Source organism: Bombus fervidus, chromosome 6 (genome assembly GCF_041682495.2).
Source record: "Bombus fervidus isolate BK054 chromosome 6, iyBomFerv1, whole genome shotgun sequence".
NCBI lineage: Eukaryota > Metazoa > Arthropoda > Insecta > Hymenoptera > Apidae > Bombus > Bombus fervidus.
This window is the reverse complement of record NC_091522.1, coordinates 17,630,085-17,644,342: the sequence shown is the minus strand read 5'-3', so window position 1 is coordinate 17,644,342 and position 14,258 is coordinate 17,630,085. Positions and strand designations below refer to the sequence as shown.

The window sequence follows — 14,258 nt, the reverse complement described above, 5'->3', positions numbered from 1 at the left end:
GCCCACTCGCTTACCCACAGATCCAGAGTCGTCCGGTCGGTCGCACGAAAGTCAGTATCGCTTGTTGGAAATATCCGAGGGAGAGGGAAAAGGTTTGAAACGAGCATATCGACGGTAGAGAGCGGAGCTTTTGCTCTTATATTAGGAGGGCTTTAATATCGAAGTCTGAGGGGTGCTCCCATACCGTGACAACCCTCCATCAGACACGCTCTGTCACCGCAAAACGCGCTGTCCGCCGCCTATGCTCCATTCTACAGGGTGTCCCGTTACGATCCGCCCAGTAAGTGATCGTCGAGTCCTTTGGTATAAATCGATTCCTCTCTCTCGCTCTCTCTCGTTTTGAGTGCACCGATCAGGAACGTGAGTAGAAGCCAGACCAGTCGTCTAAGGGGAACACGATGAATGTACGATCGTGATTTTGCGATAGGAATATAGAAAAGGCTGTTCTACCATTTCGCGAAAGGTTGCCTGGAAAAAATTGAAACGTCGTTTGCGAAAAGATCTGTTTGTCATGGAAGTAACATTTAAATACAGTGGAAAATATTCTCCCGTTTCTATGTTACGTAGAGCGATCGAAATTTTCCTCTTGTCCGACAAGTGCATAGGTAAGTTTGAAACTTGAATAACTTTAATAAAAAGAAAATCTTAAAAGAAAGATAGAAATGAAGAATCGGATATACTCGGTTTCCCGCGCTAAGGTCAACACCCTGACAAAGTTTAAGAAAATTAGCATCTTTAAAACAACGGCTTTTGCCGTAGCGACCGCTACACGCGATTGGAACGATCGCTGAAACGCGCGAATGTATCTTCCTCCGATAGACGGTGTCTATTCGACGGCGTCTCGATACAACGAAAAATCCGCAAAAACGCGATCCCCGGAAGGGCTTTGGTTTCTTCGATACGGTGCTCTTCCATTTATTCGCGATTCGCTGAAGATATGAAACGGCTGGTGGGGTATACCGATCTCTCGAAGGGGCTGACCGATACACACAACAGGGGTAGGTTTTGCTTGGGTATCCGGTAGACAGGAGCTGTCTGTCAGTCGGTACACCCTCGCGTTATGTCGAAGGATGTATTGTTGGAATAAGCCTTCTTCTTGTTCCGCTTTTCCTTTTCCCCTCCTGTTCTCGTTCCATCTATAGATACACCGCTATCGCTGCGCGATGCTTGGGTTCCTTTTCAAAAGAACTCCAGCAGATATCCTTGCTCGATATCAAACCGCCGTTCAATGGACCACTGATTCAGATAGGATTTAGTAATTTTTTTCCAGCTTCCATCTCCCCTTGCCGGGCAGACCAACGTCCAAAACGGTCTCGCCACTTTTGCACGCGATTGGGGGAAGCCTCTGACTGCCGGGACCTTATCCGCGGGGCTTCCTCGGGCAATCCAAAACGTTCAAGCCGTTGATCGGTCTTTCATCTCGATCCGCGCCTTTCTTTCTTCGTCTTGGAACCGCTTTTCGGTAGTGTATTCCTTTGGTGACCCGTGGCAAACTCTATTCGACCACCGTGAAAGAGCAGCGAAGAAAAAGAAAAGAAAGAATTCCGGTGGAAGATACTTTGTTCGTCCTTGAAATATATTTGAAGTATATGCTGCTGCGATGCCTTAATTCGTAAACTTAATTCGATCAGAGGGTAGACGTGTAATGAGAAGAGAAATCGACGGATAACAAATCGTAGAGTCTGTCGTACGTATCGGTCTGACCAGTGAACGACAGCAACTACTGCGACACGCGTTGCCCACTTCACGCTGCGTGCGAGGAAAAATCAGAAGAAAACGAAAGAAAATAAAGCGGAATAGCTTCACCGCTGAACGCTCGTACGTGCTTTCCGCCATTATGAACATGCACGGTTCGCGTTACAGGTATTTAATCTTTCTCCGTACCTCTCGTGCGATTACCTGACGTACGATAATAGACAACGATGGACGATTACGCAATTGGAATCGCGTTGGAATATACGTTTCGTTTAATTTATTTGAAATAAGTTAAAGCGTAATACAGTCGATTTGGTCGATTCTAAGATATTCCAAATCGATCCTCTAAACGACAAATTATAGATCGGTGACGCATTTAAATTCTATCAGCTGGGGTATCGCTCCAACCACCGGTTTTCGGCGATGGTTGTGTTTTAACCGGAAGAAGAAAGGGTCGTCCTGTGGGCGTGTCACGGCATTTGCATTTAAATTCTCCGTCTCTTTCCACGAACACTGGGAGTTAATTAAACGCCTTATAGTTTTCGGGGTGGGATGATGAAGTAGGACTGTTTGTGGCACCAAGTGGACGATCCTAGCCCGCTAGAACGTCGATTAATAACCGTTTCAAACGGGTTGTAAATACGAGAATCGCGTTCCGTTTACGGAATACGATTCTCAACCAGTCTACCTCCGTTGTCAACTATTGCGTCTTTGCGGAAAAATATTTCTAACGTTATGTAACGCGTATTACGGTCGTATCTTTTGTTTCGTTGGAATTACGAAACTGAAAAAATATCAATCTCGAACGAAGATGAAAAATATATACGTATGTAGCGCTTGTTTATTGAAAAAATATTGTCACAGATTACGCAGTCTTTGCGAGGGAAAAATGTGTGGGGAAAAGCGGGGCGAAAACATGAGCAAAAGCTCTCGTATAAATCGTTTGCATTGACAGTATTTATTGTGCCGGAGCGACAAATGTTTTCCAACCACGTTGAAGGACTTCTCGGAAAACACTCCATGGCATTCCAGTTTCGCTCTTTCCAGCCGGTCGACGCTAATCGTCGATCGGAAACTGGTAATATCGTCTTCAAATATTTTACCGCTGACACGATCGTTAAATACATATCGGTGTACGCGTATCGATGGCGCGAAAAAAAAAAAAAAAAAGAAAAAATGAAACATTTACAAAATACAGGGAACAACGTTTGCCGGTCTCGAAGCCACCAAAATATTTTCACGTTGGTTTTAATACCGCCTCTTATAATAGAATCACTCGAAAGCGAAGGAAACAATGTTCCTGTTAAATATAAAAATTCCACTCGAAAAGCTTAAAAACCGCGGGGAAAACAGCAATGCGCGTATAAAAGTGGTTCTGTTTTAATTTCATCGTATCAGCGTTATCGTAGCTAAAAAACTCGTGGTAATATTCAACCAGGCTGAATAAAACTTTGTTTTGCAGATTCTTTCCTACGATAATTTCTTAATTTTAGAATAATTTACCTCGTTAACGATACATTAGTTGGTAGACTCGTTAACGTGCTACGCATCCCGAATGCGATTTTGGCAAGTAAATTACCAGCGCTTACCGGTGATATACCAATCGACCCATTCGCAAGACCAGCTTTAACCCGTCGGTAACTCGGGCAGTTATCGTTTTGTAAAAGTAACGCAAAGTTGTAAGTCGAGAATTGGATCGGGCCCATCGCTAGTCCTGGGTAAGATCGTTGCGCATGGGCAGAAAGCAGCTCGCCGGGTCGATGTTGGCCGGGGCTGGCTGACTGGCTGCCGGCTGCTAACCGAGGATGCTCTCCCCCTTTCTCTTCGTCTCTATCTTCCCTCCCTTCTGCCCTCTATCCTCATCCTCTCTCTCTCTCTCTCTCTCTCTCTCTCTCTTCCCTTCTGTCCTAAGTCTCCTAACTCTTCTCTGTCTCCGTTTCGCTTCCTCTTTCCCTCCAAAATTCTTGCCGCCGCTATTCACGCGTTTGCTTCCGCTTCCACCTTTTGTACCGTTGTATCTGCAAAGACCCCCCCTCCCCGTTCCTCTCGACAGTACTTTTTGGAAAAATTATTTAGTTTCGTCATCGTTTCCTCGTTCTCATTCCCATCCACAGATTCGCTCTCTCTCTCTCTCTCTCTCGCTGTGAACTTCGTTTCTTTTCCGTCCCAATGCCTTCGTTTCTTTCGTTGGCTTTCCTTTTTTCCTCTTTGAAGCGATAGTACTCTCGGTACGATGGTCATTACCCTTGTCTGCGGCGTCGCGACTTCCTGGTCGCTTCAAAGGGCCGCCATTTTGAGGAGACTCGGCCGATGGCTAGGCGGTCGAGTGGCGAGGATCAACCGCTCGCTTCGGAAGATCGAAGATACCCTCGATCGAAGCTTGAGAAAGGAACGATGGCTCTTTGAATTTTAAAGGGACAATATCGTGGCATCGCTAGCTGCCATCGTTAAGGATTTTTCCAACGACGCAACCGAAAGGCAAAAGCCGTCTCGTTGGTGCTCGTTTCAGAAACCCACTATCGATACCGACCGATAAAGCACAAACGCCGGCAAAGGCATTAAAAGAGAATGAATCCTACTCTCACCCGTTACATCTTGCTGGCAACGCGCGATTACTTATTCCATGAGACGAGGATCTTCACCGAGGATGATAGTTTTAGAAGCTGTGGTAGGATTCGTGACAGACATAGGATTACGTGATTGCACGTTTTTAGGAAGAAAACTCGTTTGTAATGGCGTAACGCGGCCTATGAACCGAACCGGGTGGCGTGTATTGTAACAGGACGCCATTTTGAAGCCACCCCAAAGCTCGGCACACGTTTCAAAGCAGCCACAACGGTGCATCAGGTGCATGACGGTGCTGCAGTCACGCATATATAAGGCTATACACGCGTACATCGTGCGGCAAGTACCGTTGGAATCTCGCCAAACCTATAAACTTACCCTTCCGTCTGAAAAAAATCGGTACGCCATCGAAATTTTAACGCGGTCAAGCTAATCGACCAAGTTTAAGCGGTTATCTTTTGTGTTTCCCTGCCTGCCTGCCTTTTCTCCGCCCACTCTACTCGTCGTTAAAAATAGAACGATATATTAACGAGAAACGCGAACGCCGTCGCGCGTTGCAAAAAACGAACGACACCTAGAAAAGGGCAAAATTAACACGAGTACGAAACACCTGCAGCCACGAACTTTTTTACCGTCTAAGTAACCCCCCTGCTGGCGGGGCCGGCGGGGGTGGAAGGGGTTACCGACCATGCATTTCCACGGTACATATGAACAGTATCTGCGCAGGCAGCATTCGGATACACATAAGTGGTCGAGTACACACGAGTAGACGTGGAAATGAAATACCGGGCAGAGTGGTTGGCTGGCGATGGTGCAGAAAGAGAGCGGGTCGGTAGCGCGTTGGTTGGCGAAAGCGGTAGAAGCAAAATGAGTGGAACGAGGCGAAGTGGAACGAAGTTAGTATCTCGCGTCTGACCAGCGACGTACTTGAACAAAAGTTATCATTTTTCGTTGCGGAACGAGCGAGCGAATTCCGTCTTGTCTCCTCCATTTTCACCCCTACTTCCATTTCCTTCTACCTGCAGGTCCGTTGGCAGATATTTCTTTTACCCGTTATCCATCGTTCTCCGGGCCATTCTTCCAGCTTTCTATCTTTCTACTACTCCTAACTATTCCTTTCTATCTTTCTTTCTATAATTTTCTTCTCGCTTTTCTTACCCTGTAACTCGTCTCTTCCTCCTCGACTAGCCTCCTCTCTCCTCCTAACGTATCGGTTCACCGATCTCTTTCTCGCTTTGCCCCGTAGTTCTTCCATCGTTGTCTCTCCCTTTTTCGCTCATTCACCCCGCTCGTCGGTTTCTCGCGGTCTCTCATCCGTCTCTTTTCCAACGGCTTCTCCCTTTCTGGCCGATTCTCTGGCTCGTTCGCCTCTCCTTCGCACCCTCTGTCATCCGCTTCCCCTCTATATATCTTTCTCGCTCCCGACACGCCGATTGGACGGGAGCTTGCGAAAGTTCCAGGTATCCCGGAGGACCGCCCACCGGTCCTCCTGCAGCCGGGAAAGTTTCGTCATTCCGTGCAGAACAGGGAGGGAATCCGCTGCTGATGTTGCTCCGCCGGCGACGCTGTATACCTTGGCAATTGGTCGGCCCTATTCAGAAATCACGCGACACGCCACTTTCTGATAACCTCCGGCACCGAGGTGTAATTAAATTTCCAAGGATTTCGCGAACGAACCTGGACCGTGTGCCCTAGATCGGTACGCTCGCGTAATCGAGATTTCTCGCAGACTTTCGTAGCGTAGAGACGTTTAACGTAAATATTTTATCGCGTTATTTGCTATTCTTTCTTCTTCTTTTTTCTCCTTCTTTTTTTTTTTGATATTTCACGAATCCTTTCCGTTAATAAAAACGTATTAGTTAAATAGGAAACGAGTTCGTGGAAATATATAAATAACGAGTAATATCGTACAGAGCGTGGAGCAATTACGTTGGCGAGTTTATCAGTCCCCAGGCGGCGCGCGTGGAAACAGCTCGGTCGGAAAGAAGTTCGAAGTGACGCGAGAAATCCATGTAATTAGACTAGTGAAACGTATTTAACGGGAGCTTATCCCCGGTTAGTATAAAGTTTCGATTAAAAAAAGTTCCATTAAATCCGCCGGCTAAGATATAGAGGAATTACGAGGAGGGGAGTCTCTTTTAATTTATCATCTGCTTTAAATCCAACGGACGCTGCTTGATAGAAGCGGTCCTTTTTAGCTCCGATTTCCAAGGTTCGGCCAATTGCCAGGATCGGAATTTCACGAGAGCCTCGTACAAATGCGATCGTACTTCCTGACCTTGCTCCATGCTGTATCCTTCGTCCATCTACGCTTGACCTTCGAATCCAATCGTCTTCGTCCTACCTTGTACCTAATTATTTACCTCGCTTGAAAATATTTCATATTTCGATACTTTTCTCGCAAACATCCGAATCCACGGCTTTCTTCGATCCAAAGATTAGCCGGGAAATCTCGGACGTCGTGAGATCGTCTAGACGTTGAGACAACGTCGTGACTGCGTTATCAATTTAATCGTCTGTTGGCACGACGTTGAACGATAATCGCGACAGACTAGAATCGCTGGCCCGGTAGCAGTAAAGTGCAACATAACGTGCGTTCGCTCTCGTTCGATGAAGAACAGGGATAAGGGGCGTTGCTATCGAGCCTAACGAGGCTCGATGTCTCAATTTCCGTAAGAACGTGCGCCTCGCAACAGGGGGTGACCAATCCCGAAGGGGAACGCCTGCCTGTCTAGGGACGATACGGAGCTGATAAGGTGCTAAAATAATATACGGTTATGATCTGTTCGGAATCTCTTAGATTCGGATGTATTGTCATCCCGTTTCTTTCTTTCCTTTCTAATTATTAACCTCCATTGCTGAGATTATCGCTAAGAGATCGACAAACACGGATGAAAGCTTTAGGAGGAGAGACGAAAAAGATAGAATCGATGTGTGTATCGCTGTATCAGACACGTGGTAGCTTCGGTAAGTTACGATTAGATTAATTTATTTCCCTGGTCAATTTTTATTACGATAATTTTACTAACTTTATGTTTACTTGTATTAGCAGAAGCAGTTGTTATATTATTTTTGGATCGAAATTTTGATACAACGTTATTTGCATTCTTTCTTAGTCGTTCTAGAGTTTCTATCTGAATTTTACCAACACTTGGATTGTTTCTTCAAATTATTGTAAATTAACGAGAATCCATTCGGGCAATTTCTCTCTGAAAGATTAAAGAGATCAAAGTATAATAATAATTGGCGAATGTAAAAGCGAAGGAGAAAGCAACGCAGAGACGATATTTTTCAGTTACAAGGGCAGATTATTAGATCCGTTCGTCCTTTAGTTCGTCGCGTAGTCGCCTCCCTTTCCCCGGGATTGTTTCTTGATGCTATCTCTGACTCTCCAGTTTGTTAGGGGGATTTATTTGATTGAATATCGACTGTTCGGGCACCCGCCTTGGTTATAACGAGTATATCAGCATCGGCCGTATCGCGCCCGTCCACGGGGACCACCCCCGTGAATTGTGTTCATGGGGCGGCACGGATCTTAATCCAAATCAACCGACCGGAGGCTTGGTCACGTTTTTTTCGAAAATAACGTAAGAAAAATGGTCGCGGTGAATTTATTCGCAAGTCTTGTGTTCTCTCTGAACAGGTATAATCCGACGTTTTAAATCTTCAAATCTTCGAACCTTCGAATCCTCTACATTCGTGTAACGCGCGATCGCGATTGTTTTATAATTTATATCCATTGCCACTTGGCACCGAAAAACGTTCTCCGTGTTAGGCGGAAGACATTAGATTTAAAGAGATTTACGCACGGGTGCGCGCATGGCGCATACATAGACTCAAGACTCGTATAATAGAACCCGATTCGAATCTAAATCCCAGCTTACGAGATAAACAGTCTATTAGGGGCTGCAGTAACCCTCGGTGAAACTTCCACCGGCCTATAACGACCAGATCAAAGGTATCGGATCGACCAGGACCCCTTCTGACCATCGTATCCCGATTTATAAACTGCCGGTGTCTTCCTTTCGCGCGACTTCAATTTACCGGAAATTTTATTCCTCCGATCGAATAGAATTCCGAGTAATAACATTCGGATCATTTTCAAGGAAATTATTTATCGAACTTTCGATCGACGATTATCAGCAGAAACACGGGTCTAGTCAGATATTAGCGATTCTTATCTGATAATGAAAAAAGTTCGACGTAAAGGGAAACGTGAAATTTCATTCGAATCGAAAGTTTACCAGAAGCTAGTTCGATAAGGAGCGATTAATTATTGGCTGCGGATGATACCGTACGCGGCACGCGATCCGTTCGATGATCGCGAAAACAATGGCATTTGTACGGAGACCGCGTGATGGCTTCCAGGGAAAAATCGATGTTGGAAAGCGAGATGAAAAGTTTTAGCGCGTAAACTGTCCGGTATGGACGGGCGAATGGATCTCGCGTGAAAGAGGCAAAGCGAATGGTTGGCGAAAAATATCGAGCAAGTTCGTTTTAATCGAAGGTGTAACGTTTCGAGGAAGGTCGTGGAATCGCGTGGGCGATCGTAACAAGTAAATAAAAGGTATTCGTTGGACGATGTCTGTATTTAATGCGAAGGGTTGTCGTTGAATATCGGAGGAAGACGCGTGGGTGCTGTCAAATTCGAACATTTCGTATCATACCACCCACAATTTCGCAAATTTACAACGTAATTAATCGTAACGTGAATACCAAAGTTACACAACCCTTGTCCCTTTTTCAATGGAATTTCTTTCGAGTAAAACGCTTTACACGTAGGCACTTTAAATTGTTTTCGGAATTATCTTCTCCCTCGTGTATGTTTGAACAACATCGTACGGTATCGAGTACGTCGAGTAATAACGAATTAATCGACGAGTAATTCATTCATCCGGGGACCCAACGTGCAAACTCGGGTGGACCCTCGACTCGCATACTCGCGTAAGCACCAATTTTCAGAAGATCTCGCCCACTCAAAACACCATTAAGCTCGAGTTCTAGTTCATTGGTAGCCAGCATCTCCGCTCCTCTCTCTCTCTCCCTTTCTCTCTTTCTCTCTCTGTCTCTCGCTGTCTCTGTCTATCGCACTGTCTGCGTATACGCGAGCACATAGCCACTCGCAGAGGGTGGATATGATTGACGAGCCCTTAAACGAAATGGGATTAATGCGCGTGCAAATTTCAAACTCAGCCAGCGGGAAGGGAAACGTCGGGCCCGGCTTGCCGATAATCATTATTATTAACGATGGAATTAGTATTCGACGAAGTGCGGACTTGGGAGAACTCAAAGGGAGCTACTTTGCTTTCCGGGCGCCGACGTAATGCCGGCGAAAACTTTGTAGACAATGGCGAAAAGTTTCGCATCCGTTTTGTTCCGTCGTTTCCAATTGGTCCGTCCAAATGTTTAATTTCCTTCACCGTTCTCCGATCACGTTGAACTTTAAAAATAAAGGTGAACGTTAATTTGCCGGTTGAATGGCCGAAAGGAGTGTACATCGGTGGAAGATTAATTTTTAAAAGCGACGCCGCGCCGTCTCGTTGCTGTCGCCTTTTGAAGCGTGCCGGTTCGATCAACGACGAAATTCTTTTGCTCGCCAACTTCCTGCCTCGCCGGAAAATTATTAATCCAGTAATCGACTAGTCGATCCTTCGCCCAAGTTCCAGTCCCATTCACACGCGTTTTCACCTGCGATTTTTCCTTCGAAATTCGACGCTACCTGGATGTATCTACCCTGGTTCGAGTCAGTGACGCGTACTTGTCGTGCAAGAGAATTCGTGTTATCATCGTCGGTTGGTATTGGGAAAGTAACCGCGAAAATAAGATTACGAGGAAGGAGCGTTGCGAAGAAAACGACTAAAGAATCGTCGTCAGGATCGTCGTACGTTGTGTTTTAATTAGAAATCGGTCTGCAAGGGAATAGACGAATTTTTAAGTTTGCGAAATTTCACGCTTCGAAGAGGCTCGTACAATCCGCTCAAGACGAAAGTAAAAGAACAATTCCCGAGGAATTGCTGTTCGAAATTTTCCGCGCCGTTTATCGATGGATCGAGTTGCCGAGACAAGAAAAAAGACAAAGTTACCGAGAGAGTGGTTCTCCTGGAAATTTCTCGGCCCAATTTGAGCGACGTTTTTCCGTGACTCGAAAAGCTTGTCGAGAGGGAAAAGCAAATAATTTAACGAATCCGGCGACCCTGATATGGAAAACTCATATCGTCGGTTCAAGGTATCGCGCGTATCGATTTCTTTGTAGACAAAAGTCTGCGAGTCGGTTCCAAAGAACATCTCGAAACGGGCGGAATCAGGCCACGTATACAGTAGCCTTGAGCGGAATATCGAAGACGTCGAAGATATTCACCGACTTTTCAATCTTCCACTCTTGGCACACTTCTCGAGGAGTCGATAAAAAAGACAATAGAAAAATAGCGGCCGACAGAGCCGGTTAATCGGTCTACGCCAATCACACGTGCAAGTAGATGCTTGAACCTATTGAAAAATCCTTAAATAGTCGAAACAAAATTGGCACGTTCGGATCGAATAAAATGGCCGAAAACGAAATAACTCGCTGTAGATATAAATATTGCAGAGTATCTCGATCGATCTAGAACAAAAAGGCTAGCAAACGTTTTCTAAATATATAAATGACTTAAAGACGGCGTAAAAATGGGAGAAAAAAAAAGAGTAGAGGAAAAAAGAGCGGAGAATGAAAGGGGGAAAAGAGGAAGTGTATAAAACTGTATCGTACGCGAAATAGATTTGTCCAGGGTTACGGAATGAGTTGAGAAATCGTCGCGAGCGCTGAATTTTCTCCCATAAAACGTTCCCCGGGGGATAAGCGAGTAGATCACCCTGTATACGGGGTGGAATCCGTTTCTCGGATTTTACGAGGTCCCGCTCGAGATCTTTCTTTTTCTACTTTCGCCGGTTCTCCGTCCCCCGCTCCTCTTCTCTCTCACTCTCTTTCTCTGTCTCTCTCTCTCGCCCTTTAAACCTCTACCTCTCCAATCGCGTTCCTCTCTTTTTCTTTCTATCGTTATTCCACTCCTGTGCTTTCCTCGTCTCGCTTATTCAGACGTTTGACGGAACTTAGAATATAAACGACCCCAAACCAGACCCTATCGATACGTCAGCTTCAACAGGGGGTAAGGAATGATAGATCGACTTTTTCGACTGGCAGGGTGTAAATATGCGGTCTCTGAAAGACAGCTTGATGAGACGGTTCCTGTTCGACGCCGGAAATCTCTCTCTTTCTCTCTCTCTCTCTCTCTCTTTGCCCTCTTGATCCTTTACCTTCGACAGGGAAATCGAACCTTCGAATCGCTCAACTTTCTCGCGGAACTTGATGCCACGCGAGACTCGAAGAGATTTCTTCAAGAAGAAGATTAGAAAAGTCGAAGAATGCAATGTCCCGTGCAACTTGGAGAAACCTCAACTTTAAAAATACGTTTGCTGGAAATTGTCACGTTACGCGTCGACGCTGTTCCATCGCTGGGTTCCGTTTCATCGGTGCAAATGTTGGATCGGATCAAACTTACGTCTAATTTGCCGCAGGTGAACTTCGGAGACGTTTTCATCCCGGCGAACCTGAAAGCGCCGAAGGCCAGAGTGCTGCCTGAATTCTCGAGGTTGGCGCACGGCCTCCGTAGCGGCAACATCACCATCTTAGATTGCAAAACTATTTACATCCCGAATCTGCATTACGACGGCGCCGGTCCTGACGCTTATTTCTGGGTTGGAAACGGCTCGGAGCCCAACACGTTTGGCATCAAAGTACCAAGCGAGAGACAAAGGTACATCGTACTCGATCTATTCTATCCGTTCGAACGTTCCTTTAGACTTGGCGCGTTACGAATAAAAAACGAGCATTTGTATTTTACAGCTTGGCGCCATTAAGCGGTTATCAAGGAGCGGACATTGAAATCGTTTTGCCGGCTAACTTGACCGTGCACGACATCGACTGGCTGTCGGTTTGGTGCGTTCAGTTTAAGCACAACTTTGGACACGTTATGATCCCGAAGGACCTGGACGTTCCACCGGCTCTTGGACAGACAAAGATCGCGGTAACTGGAAACGAACTGTTCGCGAACAAACTGAATTTCATTTCTTAGTATTCATGCACCTGTTAAAAGAAAAAAAGTTACTGACATTTCATTAACGAAATGTATTTTTATCGGGATAGCCGCCTTGGTGGTACGATCCTGTAAGTAACGTAGAGTCTATCAAACAGACGATTTCCACGTGTCAGAAACGATCATCCGTTTTAAATACAAGCGTGGCACCTATATAAAAAGCAAAAACTTGCGTTGTTTTTGCAGACAAGCAGCACGCCGCCACCACCGGACAAGGAAACGCCGCCTCTGTCGAAACTCGAGCTGACCAACTGCAAAGAGATAATGGAGGGCCGTGTACAGGTCCAATGGGAGATGATAGGAGACGATATCCAGATCAGAGTGTCCGGCCGGATCAACGAGGACCAGTACGTTGCGTTCGGTTTATCCGGTCGCGAAGGAAAGCCCGAAATGATCGGTGGCGACGTGGTTGTGGTCGCTTACGACAACAGGACCGGTAAATTCATCGCGGTCGACTATTATTTGTCGGATTACGCTCAATGCGACGGCAAGAAGGGTGTGTGTCCCGATGAAAGGGTCGGAGGGAAGAACGACGCCGTTCTTGTGCACGGAGAACGAAAGAACGGCGTAACGACAGGTAAGAAATTACTTTTTCCGTGATCGCGAAAAGCATTTGCATTTATCGTAGTATTTATATACGTACGTAATTAATTAGATACAAGTATGTTAAATTTATTTATCTCCTTCGTCATCGAAGATCACATGGCGTTATGTAACGTTCGCCATCGACATTTCAGTTACTTACATGAGACCTATGAGCACGAACGAGCCGGTAAAGGACAGGATGATCCCAAACACGGAGACGAGCGTAATCGCGGCGATAGGACCTCTGAATATGAGAGGAGAAGCCAATGCTCATCACAGCTTCGACAGGACGAACGAGGACATTCGTATTGATTTTACGTCGAGGAACGTGCACGAGTGTACAAATTCTCTCTACAACCTCCCGGACATGTCTGACATCGAACCCTGGCCAGCAGCCGTAATCACCAACGAAACTACCTTCAGCACGAGGATCGGACCCGCTGGTGGGAAAAGAGGATACACGAGGATCACAGGTATCCTTCCTTGTACGCTACGTTCGTTGGAGAACTTTTAAAACGAGTGTTAGAGAGTTTATCCTCTTTATATACGTTCGTGTCGCGTTGTTCGAATATCGTAATGATCAGGGATTAAAACGTAGGACAACCTGCTTGGGGAATCGCGTGGTACATCAACGACTTGCTGATCCCTGAAATCACAGTGGAGAGAGGACAGACGTACACGTTCATAGTCGAAGGTGGGAACGATCCGGCTAATCCAGCAAGGCGAGTTGAAATTTCAAACTATTAATAGTCCGCTTCGTATTCTGTTTGCTTGATTTCGCAGCTCGTTCGATGTACGATAATTATAGGAAATTCGTAGCGCCGGCATACATCGTTCACTGCCATTCGATTAGAATTTTCCATTGAATTTTAGAACGTATCGTCGAAGCCATTGTTTTACGAATCGTTTCTCTTCGAAATTACCCGCGAAACGATAAGTTTCTGCTTCGCGTAGAATGCAAGAACTGGATTTCTTTCCTGTAGGTACCATCCATTTTATATCACCGACAGTCCAGAGGGTGGATTCGGTCAAAAGACCGAGACAGAGCAAAGGGCACAGAGAGTGTTTGCTGGAGTAAAATACGACACGGACGGATATCCTTATCCCACGGCGGCTGGTCGTTACTGCGAATGGGTTCACAAGACGGTAGACATGAGCGCGGATATGGAAACTTTTGAGAATTTCTTTGAAACCCTTAGACTAGAGTGCGACAAGGGTGAGCCCGCTAAACTTGTTTGGACCGTGGCTGAAGATACACCGGATTTGGTCTATTATCAGGTACGA

The 14,258-nt window shown here is 45.9% G+C and overlaps 1 protein-coding gene across 7 annotated transcripts in view; it reads left to right on the top strand.

Annotated features, from left to right (window-relative positions):
- LOC139987885 (protein Skeletor, isoforms B/C) overlaps positions 1 to 14,258 on the top strand; it is a 55,457-nt gene that overhangs the window by 35,495 nt on the left and 5,704 nt on the right. For 6 of the 7 annotated variants that reach the window (XM_072004659.1, XM_072004662.1, XM_072004658.1 and 3 more), the window contains exons 5-11: positions 11,812 to 12,050; positions 12,140 to 12,320; positions 12,440 to 12,460; positions 12,576 to 12,966; positions 13,127 to 13,447; positions 13,573 to 13,696; positions 13,958 to 14,252. In XM_072004659.1, the coding sequence (XP_071860760.1) occupies positions 11,812 to 12,050; positions 12,140 to 12,320; positions 12,440 to 12,460; positions 12,576 to 12,966; positions 13,127 to 13,447; positions 13,573 to 13,696; positions 13,958 to 14,252 (1,572 nt within the window). The remainder of the gene's footprint in view (positions 1 to 11,811; positions 12,051 to 12,139; positions 12,321 to 12,439; positions 12,461 to 12,575; positions 12,967 to 13,126; positions 13,448 to 13,572; positions 13,697 to 13,957; positions 14,253 to 14,258) is intronic. The other variant, XM_072004663.1, reaches the window with a different exon arrangement.